Source organism: Dipodomys ordii, unplaced genomic scaffold (genome assembly GCF_000151885.1).
Source record: "Dipodomys ordii isolate 6190 unplaced genomic scaffold, Dord_2.0 Scaffold28, whole genome shotgun sequence".
Taxonomy (NCBI): Eukaryota; Metazoa; Chordata; class Mammalia; order Rodentia; family Heteromyidae; genus Dipodomys; species Dipodomys ordii.
The window spans coordinates 1,301,452-1,315,643 of NW_012267244.1; the positions used below are offsets into that span (position 1 = coordinate 1,301,452).

At 35.9% G+C, this 14,192-nt stretch overlaps 1 protein-coding gene across 1 annotated transcript in view; it reads right to left on the reverse strand.

Annotated features, from left to right (window-relative positions):
* Window positions 1–13,519, reverse strand: part of Adgrv1 (adhesion G protein-coupled receptor V1) — a 447,493-nt gene extending 433,974 nt beyond the window's left edge. The window contains exons 1-8 of the mRNA XM_013015810.1: window positions 13,337–13,519; window positions 11,303–11,452; window positions 10,109–10,204; window positions 8,960–9,064; window positions 7,050–7,163; window positions 4,586–5,151; window positions 3,658–3,928; window positions 1,926–2,255 (exon numbers count right to left, since the gene is read on the reverse strand). Coding sequence (XP_012871264.1) covers window positions 1,926–2,255; window positions 3,658–3,928; window positions 4,586–5,151; window positions 7,050–7,163; window positions 8,960–9,064; window positions 10,109–10,204; window positions 11,303–11,452; window positions 13,337–13,519 — 1,815 coding nt within the window. The remainder of the gene's footprint in view (window positions 1–1,925; window positions 2,256–3,657; window positions 3,929–4,585; window positions 5,152–7,049; window positions 7,164–8,959; window positions 9,065–10,108; window positions 10,205–11,302; window positions 11,453–13,336) is intronic.
* Between the last annotated feature and the right edge of the window lie 673 nt (window positions 13,520–14,192).

The following is a 14,192-nucleotide window of genomic DNA, read 5'->3' on the forward strand; positions in this document are numbered from 1 at the left end:
GAACTGAGTCCAGTTAGTAGAGCAAACAACTTTATAGTCAAGATCAACAAAAAAATCAGATACTAGTATGTCCATTTTCTAATTTGGGGAGGGGAAATAACAAAATGCTGAAACAAGGATACAGATTGATCCATTGTAACAATGTTTCACTATGTTGAAAACAAACTTTACAGCTTAGGGAAGGGGGGGGAGGAGGGAGGCGTTGGAGAGGTGGGAAAGGAAGGGATGGTAGGAGAAAAAAAATGGAGGGGATAACAATGCTCCATAGGAAGTGTACTCATCACCTTACTCATATCACTGTAACCCCTTTGCACAGTATTTTTTTTTTTTGCTATCCCCCAGCTACTCAATTGAAGGCCAGTGCTCTGCCACTTGAGCCACAATGCTACTTCCAGTGTTCTAGGGGTTTTTATTGGAGATAAGAGTCTCATGGAATTTCCTGCCCTGGCTGGTTTTGAACCGTGATCCTCAGATTTCAGCCTCCTGAGTAGCTAGGATTACAGGTGTGAGCCACCAGTGCCTTTTATAATAAAAGAAAGAAAGAAAGAATAAAGAGAAAGAGAGAGAGAGAGAGAGGAAGGAAGGAAGGAAGGAAGGAAGGAAGGAAGGAAGGAAGAAGGAAGGGAGGAAGGGAGGGAGGGAGGGAGGGAGGGAAGAAAGGAACGAAGGAAGGAAGGAAGGAAGGAAGGAAGGAAGGAAGGAAGGAAGGAAGGGAGGAAGGAAGGAAGGAAGGAAGGGAGGAAGGGAGGGAGGGAGGGAGGGAGGGAAGAAAGGAACGAAGGAATGAAGGAATGAAGGAACGAAGGAAGGAGAAGAAAAAGAATTTTACAACTTTGGGGGGGAGGGAGGAGTTGGAGAGGTGAAGAGGAAAAACAAAAGAGGGCATAATAATGCTCCATAGGAAATGTACTCATTACCTTACTCATGTAACTGTAACCCCTCTATACAGCATCTTTACAATAATATATATATATAAATTTAAAAAAAATCAGATACTACATTTTTCCAGTGTTTTCTTAGCTTTCAAAAGTTGTCAAATTCTTTGGTGTTTATATTGAATGATGACTTGAAATAGCTAGGATAATATTTGATCTTCAGACAGTTCTTAAGGAGGATTTGTTTATGTGAAAATTCTTTGCAGCTACTTTGAGAGAACTATCAGATATTTTAAACATTTACCATAAAAATAATACTTTCATAAGCAGGAGTTGAGAAATGAGTATGACAAGATACAGGGCACTTAGTTTTTCTTATTAAATAGTTAAAAAAATAAAGTCCAGGTATTCTGTCTACATTTAATAGATAAATAAACATATTTTTAACCCAGGAATGGTGGCTCATAAGTATAATCCCATCTACTCAGAATAGAGGTAAGACAATCAAGCTTGGTCAGAGTTACCAGGAGAACTTGTCTGATAAACTAAAAGAGGGGCAGGAGATGAGAGTTAAGTTGTACATACAGTATTTGCCTAGTAAGTATGAGCCCCTGAGTTCATCCCCAATACCAGAGAGCAAAATAAAAATAGATTTTTTAAACTATTTAAAAGAGAAAAGGGTTTCATATTGTATTTTTTATTTCTGAAATATCTCATTCTTACATTTTCTCAAATCATTTCAAAGCAATTCCAGCTCTCTCATCTAACAGGTTGTTAAATTACCCCATTTTGTCATTCACTAGTCTATTTTGCATTTCATGTCTTGTGTACTTTCATTAGCACCTGATTTGATTGCTAATTTTAATATAACCCTCATCCTACTATTGCACATCTTAGAAGCAAACATTGTCTTTGAATTCCCTAAACAACTTTAAGTAACAAACAGAATCTGAAATATAAAGAGAGCACAATAATGGTTAACTAACTTTCATAGAAGTAAGTATACTTGCAGTTTAACTAAAACTGAGATTATTTTAATCATTAAAGTACCTGTACTAGGAAGTGGGCCCCATTTTGAAGGAATGCATCATTTCTTATTGGTAATTTTGTAGCAATTTGAGTTTTATGTTCTGGAAAAATGAGGTAGTTTCTCCTAGAAGTATTTAAGATGCCATCTTTCCCTCTCAAGGGGTCCACAGCTCCTGTAGGAATGTACAGTGCAGAATAAAGCATCCTCACATCTCCTTTGGTTCCTCCTAGTCTCGTAAAACTCAAAGACAAATAGCGTTCCTCTGGACTGCTTTCAATCTTCTGGTTTTCCATAGGAAAAAATGTTATGAGGCCATAAACATCATCACTATCCTGAAGGTAGAATAAAAGCTGTAAATAGAGAGGTAAAATATTAGAGCACAGAAATCTTCCATCTAAGGTTATCAAACTCTGCTTTCTAAGCTATTTTGATGTTTAGTATTTATTTATATAGCATGTCTAAATGATATCTCCTTTGTTTTCTTAATATATATTTTTATTGTAAAGATACTGTACAGAGGGGTTACAGTTACATGAGTAAGGTAATGAGTACATTTCCTATTGAGTATTTTTATCCCCTCCTTTGTTTTTCCCCAATCATCCCTTCCCTCCCCACCTTCCCAACTCTTCCCTCCCCACCCAAGGTTGTAAAGTTTGTTTTCAACAAACTTTATACATCTCATTGTTACAATGGGTCAACTTGTCCTTATTTCAGCTTTTTGTTATTTACCTCCCCTCCCCAAATTAGAAAAATGTATATACAAGATGCAGGGCCATACTAAAGCCACCAGCACAACTATATTTATCACAGCATTATTCATCATAGCTAAGATATGAAACCAACCCAGATGCCCCCTCAGATGTGGTATATGTATATAATGGAATTCTATGCCTCCATCAGAAAGAATGACACCACTCCATTTGTTAGGAAATGGAAAGACTTGGAAAAAATATATTAAGTGAAGTAAGCCAGGCCCAAAGGAACATAGGTCCCATGATTTCTCTTATCTGTAATAACTAGAATATGTCTAGGACAAGCAGAAAAGGTCAAAAGCTATGAACATATGACTATATAAGATGATGCTAAGTGAAATGAACCTGTTAGGGACACAGAGATTTTATGTTTGTTGCTGTTGTTTTAAATGTATTTATAATGTAATATTTTTGGTTCCTCTTTTTTTTTTGGGGGGGGGGGTCCAGTCATGGGCCTGAACTCTGGGCCTGGACACTGTCCCTCAGCTATTCAGCTCAAGGCTAGTGCTCTACCAGTTGAACCACAGCGCCACTTCCAGCTTTTTTTCTTTTTGCTTATGTGGTGCTGAGGAATCGAACCCGGGTCTCAGGCATGCAAGGCAAGGGCTCTACCAGTGAGCCACCTTCCCAGTCCCTTGGTTCCTCTTTTATGTTCTTCTTTCATGTTTTCAGTGATAACTTTTTTGCATGAGTAAAAGATAAAACTTTCCCAAGTTACAAAGTTTTGAACATTTTTAAAGAGTAAAATATTAGAGCTGGAGTTATAGCTCAGTGTTAGAGCATGTGCATGACACACACAAAGCCCCAGATTTCATATCCACTACTAGAGAAAAAAGAAGAGGAAAAAAAAGGGGGGGAGAAGAATTAATTGCAGAAGAAACAGTGTTGAGTTTCCTTTGTGTCCTCTTGGACTAAACAAAACTTAAGCTTCTTGTGATAACATGCTTTGGCTTTCCATAGAACAGAAACACAGCAAAGTATTGCAGAACAAGAACTCTACCTCTGCTGGCTCGCTCACTTCCGCACCTCCTTGTATTGTATGAGGCAGAATTTTAAGCAGAAAAGCTTCAGCCTCCTCTGCGAACTCATCATGAACAACGGCAAGAGGAATCGATGCCAACATCTGCCCTTGTGCAAAATGGAGAAGGCCGGAGCTAGGTCTGATATCTGCTGTCACCGGTGAGGGATCACTGCTGTTCCGTGTCAGCACCCAGCTCACAGACACATTGCCATGGGTGCCGCCATTTCTAACCACTGTGATCTCTTCAAATCTAAAATTGTTTAAATGAATGTACACTGTCACATCACACTCCCTTAGAGTGGCTTCCCCAGTATCGAGTTAGTGAAATAAAAATCTAGCACACGCAAAAAAAAAAATGTTATTTTTAAATTTTAAAGAGTAGAAAAGTGATAGTGTCCTAGGAAACCATTACCATGAGAATTCATCTGCATACTTATATCAAATTTAAAATAAAAAGAAAGCAGTGAAGCAATTGTAAAGAAAATGACACATGTAGTGTGTCCAGCATCACCAAAATTAAGTCAAATGGCTAGCATGATGGCTCACACCTGTCATCCTAACAATATAGGAGATAGAGATTGAGAAGATTATGACTGAAGGCTAGCTTTGGCAAAACACAAGCAAGATCCACTTCTGAACCAACAAAATCTTAGCATGGTGGTGCATGCCTCTTATCCCAGCTACAAGGGGTAAGAGGCATGCTTGAGTGAGAGTAAGTAGAAAGTCTTATTAAAGAAAAAAATAAGTAATGGCTGGGATGTTGCATTAGTGGTATACTGCCTGCCTAGCAAGCACAGAAGCCTGATTTCAATCCCTAGTATGGCAATATACATACATGCATAAATACATACATACATAAATGCATACTGAAACACAGTTGTAACAACAGGCTGAAAATAAATCATACCTTGATATTGTGTCTTCATTAATTACAATTGCCTTTTCAAACAAAATACTATTGAATGAGAGGACTCCATAAGGTTTGTCATTTGGCTTGATGGTGACTTGTATACTCTGAGGGCCTGTCAGCACAGCATCCCCCTGCAAGGTACTCTTTAGTAACATAATGTGAAATGACTCAGAAATCTCTGGTATAGTGTCGTCAATTATTTGAAATTGCAGATGCGCTTCATAAATAAAAGGTGGGAAAACAACGGTTGTGTTTGGCTGAAGATCAATGAAGTCCAAGTTTTGCTGAGCATGTACTGTTGAATTCCCAGTTAGAACTGTGTATTGCATTGAAACTTCATATTCATCAGATCCAATCAGATTTCCATTGCTATCCTTCCCACGAACCACTGGAATAGAAAGTATATGGTTTTCCTCAGGTACCAAATAGACACTCTGAATGAACCTGACAGGGCCATCATTTTTCTTGATGATGATCTCAACTGAATTCCTAGTGATATTAATCTCCGCTCCTCCTTCTACCTTTTTCAGGTGAATCAAAAATATCTCATCATTTTCTGGCACCTATCAAACAAATAGAAACCAGAGTAAAACATCTATAGCCAAATTATAAAATGCAAAGTATAAGAAGTAACTATGTTTCAATGCCATTACACAGATATAGCAAATAACTTAAGGGAAAAAGTAGAGAGAAGCTCTTTTAGTCTCCATTTACCAAAATCTTCATAAAGCAATGGCATGAGGAATTAATGAAATCCAGTATATCTTTCAATCTTAATGAGAATTTAGGTAACTATAAAGATTAAATAGCAGAAATGGACATAAATTCTAATAATTGTTATTAAGTTGATAGGTCAGACATGGTGTCCAAAGTCTAATAATAGGGTTAAAAGCTGTCAGCTTTTATTTTTATTGTAAAGATACTGTACAGAGGGGTTACAGTTACATGAGAAAGGTAATGAGTACATTTCTTATCGAGCATTGTTACCTCCTCCTTTGTTTTTCTCCTACCATCTCTTCCCTCGCCCCCTCCCCACCCCTGCCCCACCAAGTTGTAAAGTGCATTTTCAAGATAGTGTCTTGTACATCTCATTGTTACAATGAGTCAACCTGTGTCCTTATTTCAACATTTTTTTAATTTGGTTGGTGGTTTTTCTCACAGAAAAACCTGTGAGACTCCCTCTCCAATTAATCTACAAAATATTGGACTAGAGGCATGGTTCAAGTGATGGAGTATCAGCTGTGACCAAAAAAGATGAATGAGAGCACAAGGCTCTGAGTTTAGTTCCCAGTATTGGAACAAGTCTAATCTAAGAATCTGAAACAATAATTGTTCACTTTCAACATTAATTGTTTTCTTCTCCCTAAACATTTTCTAACTCAGATATCAAAAAAATATGATATGATGGATCTGGGAAGGTGGCTCAGTGGTAGAGTGCTTGCCTTGCATGCATGAGGTCCTGGGTTCGATGCCTCAGCACCACATAAGCAGAAAAAGCTGGAAGTGGCGCTGTGGCTCAAGTGGTAGAGCGCTAGCTTTGAGCTGAGGAACAGCACCCAGGCCCAGAGTTAAGGCCCCAGGAGTGACAAAAACAACAACAACGATATATATATATATATATATATGATATATATATATATATATATCAATCACACATATATATATCATATATATATGTGATATGAGACATGTTTTCCAAAATATACACGTGCCCCTTTGGAGAGTGACTATCAAAATACTACATATATCCTGGGTACCTCTCCACTATGCTACTCAAACTTTTCTCTTGTTTTTTGTTTTGTTTTTTTTGGGGGGGTCCAGTCATGGGGCCTGAACTCTGGGCCTGGATGCTGTCCCTCAGCTCTTCAGCTCAAGGCTAGCGCTCTACCACTTGAGCCACAGAGCCACTTCTGGCTTTTTTCATTTTGCTTATGTGGTGCTGAGGAATCGAACCCAGGGCCTCAGGCATGCAAAGCAAGCGCTCTACCACTGAGCCACCTTCCCAGCCCCTCAAACTTTTCTTAAAAGCCACAAATTCTATTTAAAAAATGAAAGTTTAAAAAGTAACATTATTTTCTCCATCAGTAGCAATATTACAAAGTAAGCCTATTTGTCTAAACAAATGAAAAAGGTGATTTAATTGAGGTATTTTAATTTTACAAATAAAATGTATCATTAATCGTTCCCCCCAAATGATAACCTTTCAGATCTCAAAAAGAGTATTTGTTTCCCTCCAGGATAAGATGAACTTAAGAGTTATCAAGACTTCCAGTTATTATATCTATCATAAGAAGTTACGTATTAACCAGCCATGTCTTCAAACAGTATTAACATGCTCATAACTGAAGTATAACAGGTGTACTTTACAAAATATAAGTACATTTAGCTTAATATTTGACATGACATCCCCTAAAACTTGGAGACAGTCCTTGTCCCCCAAGTATGCTTAACATTGTCCCACCTCATCATCAAGAACTGTCAAGTTATAAATGACTGTTGCTCTGCCAGGGGGAAAAGTGATATTTCCTCTAACTGGGCTTAAGTCTTCATCAGGGGCATTTGGGCCATCCTCAATCTGCAAAGAAATATACAGCAAAATCAATCACAAATTATTTCAAAAGGGTGAGATGCCAGCTCACAAAACTCTGAAGTTTATGGAAAGATGTTTTGCAACTATTGTAAATCCATTCTTCTAATTAACAGGGGCTATAATGTCACTATATATCTTAACTATCATTGCCTTAAACTATGCTGCTTGTAAGATTTCTGTGTTTTCCTCAGTCATTCTTTTCAACCTCAGGGAGCTCTAGAAGTACTTTTTTATAAGAAGAATATTTAAGACTAGTAAATTCCCTTCAGAAATGAACCTAAATCCCCATTCCAGTATATCCAAGTGGCCTTCAATGTTATTAAACAATGTTGTACCAAGTTGTCCTCATCTGTAAAGTAAACATAAGAATTTTAATTTCACAGACTGAAGGAAGACATGCAATCATTCATTTAATAAAGTATTTACTGTAGTCTATTCCTGATCACTTTTGGGTTCTAAGCACATAATAATAGAAAAAGCACACTCCAGCCACATGGACCTATAGTAACTGGATGGAAACAAATGATGAATGATGTGTGCATATCACAGGATAACAAATTTGATGGGAACAAAAAACACAGGACACTGAATTTTGTGAAGGATGTTTCTGTATGCAGAAATAACCAGTGTAAGGTACATATGTCACATGTATGGCAATACAAAGTGTTCCCAAAATGCTATCTGTAATTATTTAAACAAAATAACATGATGTGGACTCAATAAAATAACTTATCTTAGATAAACTGAAGATACTATAACTTGCAAAGCTTATTCTTTCTACATATTTTCTATCTTTCCCATATCTTCAGGGCTGGGAAATTAGCTCAGTGGTAGAGGGCTTGCCTTGCATGCATGAGGCCCTGGGTTCGATTCCTCAGCACCACATAAGCACAAACAGTGGAAAGTGGCGCTGTGGCTCAAGTGGTAGAGTGCTAGTCTTGAGCTGAAGAGCTGAGGGATATCGCCCAGGCCCAGAGTTCAAGCCCCATGACTGACCAAAAAAAAAAATTATCTTCAAAACTTTATTATCTAAGTACATATTTTTTCTTCTTTTTCTTTTTATCTAAGCAGCTGTACAAAGGAGTTGTACAGCTATAGAACTGTACAGTTGTAGAAGCTGGCACCAGAACTTTTGAGTGTTTATTGTAAGTTGAAAATAGCACATTTGATCATATTGTCAAACTGATAAGGTTGAACTGATAAAGGTTCAACTGATTTGTTGAACCTTTAAATGTGAATCTTCAGAACATCAGTTTGGTGATACAGAGATCAATCAATAGGCAGTAAAATGATTTGTTTTACCTATCATCTGAAAAACTGTCACATTTTTATAAACACTATAATACCCATGGAGCCCTACAGTGGAGATAATTCCTATTTATATCATCATTCCAGTCCGAAAAAAAAAATAGAGGACTGACCATATGTTGAATACTGTTTTACAAACCTAAAAAAAAATCCATAGATATTTTTAATATATACCCTTGAAAATATTTATCATAATGATTCTACAAATGTTATAGAAGTAACATTATCGTTCTCTGTTGAGACTTATCATTTCATCATGTCTAAAATAATTTAGTGTCATATAAATTTCACACACAGAAGCAGCAAGAAAAATATTTTTCTGCTGTGAAATCTACCAGATAGCAAAGGTATTTCTTTTTTATTTTCATTGAATATTGTGTTGATAGTATAAAAGGCTTTAATTTACAAAATTGCAGCCATCTGGTATGGACTCTAACGTGTTATCATCTAAAATAATTTCCTGGTAAACTTACCTCAAAAGTCACAGTGACCATTCCATAGGTCCCCTTTTCCCTGATGAGAATAAGAGGCACAGATTCATTTCTGCCCCTGGGCTCACTCACTGTGACTGGCGAAGGCTGTTGGGAAGAGCAGAGGCACTGATCAATCAGATGTAGGTCGTAAAAGCTCTTACCTCAGAAATGTTGAATTTCTGCAGGCAAACCAGCTCATACTACAGTATAAAATAAGTGGCATTTCTGTCAGAAGTCATGGCACACACCTGCCTGTAATCCCAGCATTCAGGACACAGAGTCAGGAGGATAGGAAGTTAAAGAAGCCCACCCGAGCTACACTGTGATTTCAACACCAACCTGAAACTACAAATAAATCAAAAAAGGGCTATCGGCTAACTGTAACTGATAAAAGTTGTGAAGTTTTAAAAGTAATAGTGTACAGTAAACAAAAAACTGGCCAGGTAAAAGATGTTGTTCTGTCTACCACTACTATCTGCTATTATCTATTACCTTGAAAGTTACTTAGCTAAAAGAAAATTAAAATGCTCACAGAACCTGTCAGTTCATAGAACTGAGTTAAGCCTCCACTGGCACCATCTTGCTCCCAAAAACTGTTCCGTTGTCATCAAACAGTTTGTCACTGAAAAATAATTGTCAGGACATGACACCTTTCTAGTAGTCTCCTTTTTACTCTCATGACTTTGGATATTTGGTTTGTTTTATTTCATTCTCTTTACCATCCATAAAGAAAAATCATGTAATAGTGTTTCTGAGGAACTGGTTTATTTCACTTAACAGGATGGTCTCCAGCCCCATCCTTTTTTCAGCAAATGACAGAATTTCATTTTTCTCAATGGCTGAGTAAAACCCATTGTGTACAAATTCCACCATTTTCTATAAAAGCTGCTTTTTTATTTCCTTTTGTCAAATGGGACATTATAAACTTTATCCCTGAAGACTATGCGAAGGATGACTGGACCCTCAGAAGCATCTTCAATTGCAAAACCCCTCAAGTAGAACAAGTAGAAAATAAACATGCTGCAGCTACAGTTGATGCAATTTGTGCTAAAATATCAAAAACAGGATGGCAGCATCATGGAAAAATAACTTTGATAATTAGCAAACTACTGTCTGGCAGCTACTAGAATCATCACATCGTGACCATACCATAGTAAATGAAATGATCCCAAAGGCATTGTCATTTGATAATACTGTCACAGTAACAGTCCTTGGCCAGCCAAGCTTCACGTTAGCTGAAGGTTTCTAAGATGAAAATAAAAAATAAAATGATAAAGTATTGCAAGAAAAATAATAACTTTGATAGAGTAATCTATGTATGTAAGTAGTTACATAGAGCCTGAGTGATAATACAAATATACTTTTAACACATTAAGAAAAGGGATTCAAATTAAGTCCCAAATGAAAAAATTTTTGAACAGTTTATAAACCATTAACCACAATTCATGATATCTAATAACATAATTTTAAGTAATCACTAGCTACTCATACTATATTATAAGTTACATTGTGATTGGTATGAGGTCATTGCTAATAGAATACAATAAACATGCAGTACAAAACTTTATTCAAATGTGATCTGTTTCTCACATGATAGAAAATGCTTAATCTTGTTATTCTATGAATCAGTACCCAGAGATAAAATATTACAGAAATCTTTATTTTAAAAACTGCAGTTTTCTACATGTCTACTGATACACAGAGTAAAACGAAGGAGCATGTTAAAAACATAAATTACAACATCAAAGCCTAAATGTTTCAAGCAGCAGTTTCACAAAATTTTAATCATACTGACAAAACTACTTTGGAAAAAATAAATTATCAAGGGCCCATAGAAAATAAAAATGGAGCAGTGCTAGAAGCTACTGACTCAACCTAATAAATCAAGCCATAAAATAAGTTCAATTAGATCTTAGGCTAGTCAAGTCCCCACCTTACCCCCAACTTCCCAGGGTTCTCAGAGTTTAGTCTGAGTCACAAAAACCTTCCACTTTCATGCTTGCTTTTTGTGTCCTTGTATGAACTTGGAAGTTATTGTCTTTCTTTATGAATCTGGTAGTTAGAGAATAGCTAAAATTAAAAAAAAAAAAAGGCCAAAACAAGGCGAGGTTTTCTGCAGTATCTCTTCCTGACAATTCCTAATTAAGGTGAATGAATCCTAGCTGTAGATCGCAACAGGATTGATAGAGAGAATAACCAGACAGTGAGATTACCAAAGAGATTTTCAGTTCTGGTTTAGTTAAAACCCATTGCACCACCTGAATTGGCTTCTTTCAATAAGTAGATTTTTTTGTAGCAAGAATTTTTTATGAGCTTAAGGTAAAGGAGGGTAGAAAAACTCACTTGTAATGTCAAGTGGAAGATGAAAGTTTCATCAGGTTCTGGTAGATCATCATCACAAACTGCGATGTACACTGTCCTATTTGTTTCTCCCACAGGTATGAAAGCTGCAGCATATGTGTCAAAAAAGTCTCTAGTGTCTTCTCCATGCAGCTAGCAAATAAAGGATACAGGTCATTCTTAGCACTCAACGAGAAAAAGAGATCCTGATGCTAATTGGTGCAATCAGATAAAAGAGCATGGCACTGACTTTGACACTGGACAGCATACAAAGACATGCAACATAAACGCATGACAACTCATAACAACAAATTTCCTCAGAAAAGAATTTATAGAAATAAATAATTCTCTTCAAAAAATTTCCTTATATTATGGAAGAAGATGAAATTACATAGAAAGCTAACAATTAGGAAGAAAAAAAGTGCTTTGAATTTTTTCCTCTGGCTCTTAATTGATCAGGGGTGGATTACTACATGTCTAACAACAAGAGGACTAAAATGCACACACAAAAAAAGAAAAAGAAAAATGTAAAATTATCCTGCCAAAAACTGCCAGGAAAATCATTTTTTCCCCAATTGGCTTCCAAAAATTTACTCACCAAAACTTTCAACCTAAAGTTTAGCACAGCACCTCCAAAAACAGACACAATCTTTTAACATCTCAAACCAATTGCTTACTATATTTTAAGGTCTTAGTCTGTAAATATCCACATAACAAATTCTCCAGGTATTAAAAACTACAAAATTATGAGAGAGCAATTTATTGTGTAAATTTGAATGAGATTTTTCTTTGCTAGAGAGCTAAAAATGAACAATTTAACCAGCAGAGAAAAATAAATTTTATACAAATAAAAATGGAGGACATTCGTAGGGAAATTTTAGTCATTATAGTTCCAGTTTATGAACATAAATTAGCTTCTAAATACTTGAGAAATCCAAATACATTGCCAAGGGTGTTACAAAACTTGTACATATACTGTAATACAGACTAGGTTTACATAAGACAGCATGTCTATATCAGAAAACATTATAAAAAGTCACTGAGGCAAAAAGAAAACTACAACAAACCAAAATCATTAGTTAATCCAAAATGGAGTAAAATAAACACAGACACATACATAAGTAGATTTATCAAAATAACATTCAACACAGCAAACACCAAAAGAAAACTCAGTGAAAAGGAGTTAGAGAACAATTAAGGTAGAATGATAACATTATCAAGGAAACTGAAAACGAAATAGAGCAACCTAAAAAAATTGCAACAACACAAGCAAAATTACATTAGAAAATTTAAACCTAGACAAAAAGCAAACATACGTGTCATAAATAAAAACTAAAATTAATGTACAAAATTACATCATTGGAATGAGCTCACAGTTCTCCTTTATCTGTTTTAACCATATGTCATAGCATGACAATTTAATCTATTTCTTAAAAAATTATTCTTGAGAACAAAAATTTCAGGTACTTTGAGCTTCAAATATAGCCCAGCAATACTTCACCAGGCACCAGTGAATACTGCTTGTAATCCTAGCTATTCAGGAAGCTGAGATCTAAAGGATAGTGATTTAAAGATCACCTGGGGGAAAATAGTCTATGAGACTCCATCTCCAATTCAACAGAAAAAAAGCCAGACTGGAGGTATGGCTCAAATGGTTGAGCACTAACTATGAATAAGTAAGAAGAGCAAGCACCCTCAGTGCCCTGAGTTCAAATTCTGATTAGAATCTGAAGAGTAGATCAAATTTGATCAAATTTAAAGAGTAGAGTAGTTCAAAAATTTAACAAACGCTAACTGTTAATTCAGTTAATATACTCAATTACTCCCACAAAAAGAACTTTCTAACAGAACTGTCAAAAGTACATGACCTCTGTGAACCCACACTGTTGCTATTTGCTTGAGGAGAATAATGTTATCAACAAATCATACTGAAACTAGATTCAGAATTATTTTTTTTAACAGAAAACGTTCTTGCCTTTGGAACTAAAAGAATCGAACACGTATTTCCATAAGCACAGTCCTAAAGCAATTTCTTACCGATACAATTGCAGTGATATTAGCTGGCTTTCCTACCCTTTCAATGACAAGACGAATGACTGTTGTGCTTGTTTCATTAACAACAAATTCTGTTTGTCCAGCAAACTGTATTTCTGTTTCTCCAAGTACAAAAGGGATGAGGAGAGCAGAAAGAAGATTTACTAATAAAGATGCAGAAGGCATGCCTAGAAGATAAAACAAAAATAAAAAAAATCATAAAACTTTCCAATGCCTTTTTATTATATTTTTTCCTCTACACTGTGCATATAGAGTGGAGAGGTAAGACAGTGCACAATTAAGATATAAATTCATCAACCATAAAACCATCTGGCTCCAATGTGTGATAACACAACATTCACTGGTATCATAATCTCTTCTTCAGGTTCTTCTTTCTCTGTTTGTACTTAGGCTTTCATCTTCAGCTTCTATACGAAGATAGTAACTGTAAGGCAAATGTTATTAAAGTAATTGAAGATTTATTGACACATTTTAGTCTGAGAAAAACCCAGTAAACAATAGAGGATGGAGAGTTTTCCATGGCAAGTTCAGCTTTCCATCAATAAAATTGAAATACTATATTCAACTAAAACAGTGAAAGCTAACTTTTCAGGAGTTGGTTGATTTTACAACTAGTGCCCACATTTTTCTTAGATATGTCTTCAGATGTTTAATCTTTTCTTCAAAAAAGAGACAGCTTTCAAGATGTCAGTTTCTTCCATTTTATTAGCTAGCATATGAATGCCATTTCTATAAATGTCCATGTTGCTTTGAAACAAGTAAATTCAGCCAACCATGTATTTTCTTCTTTTCCAAACTCCTACAGCTTTCTTCCTACTACAATATGTGTGTCTATGAG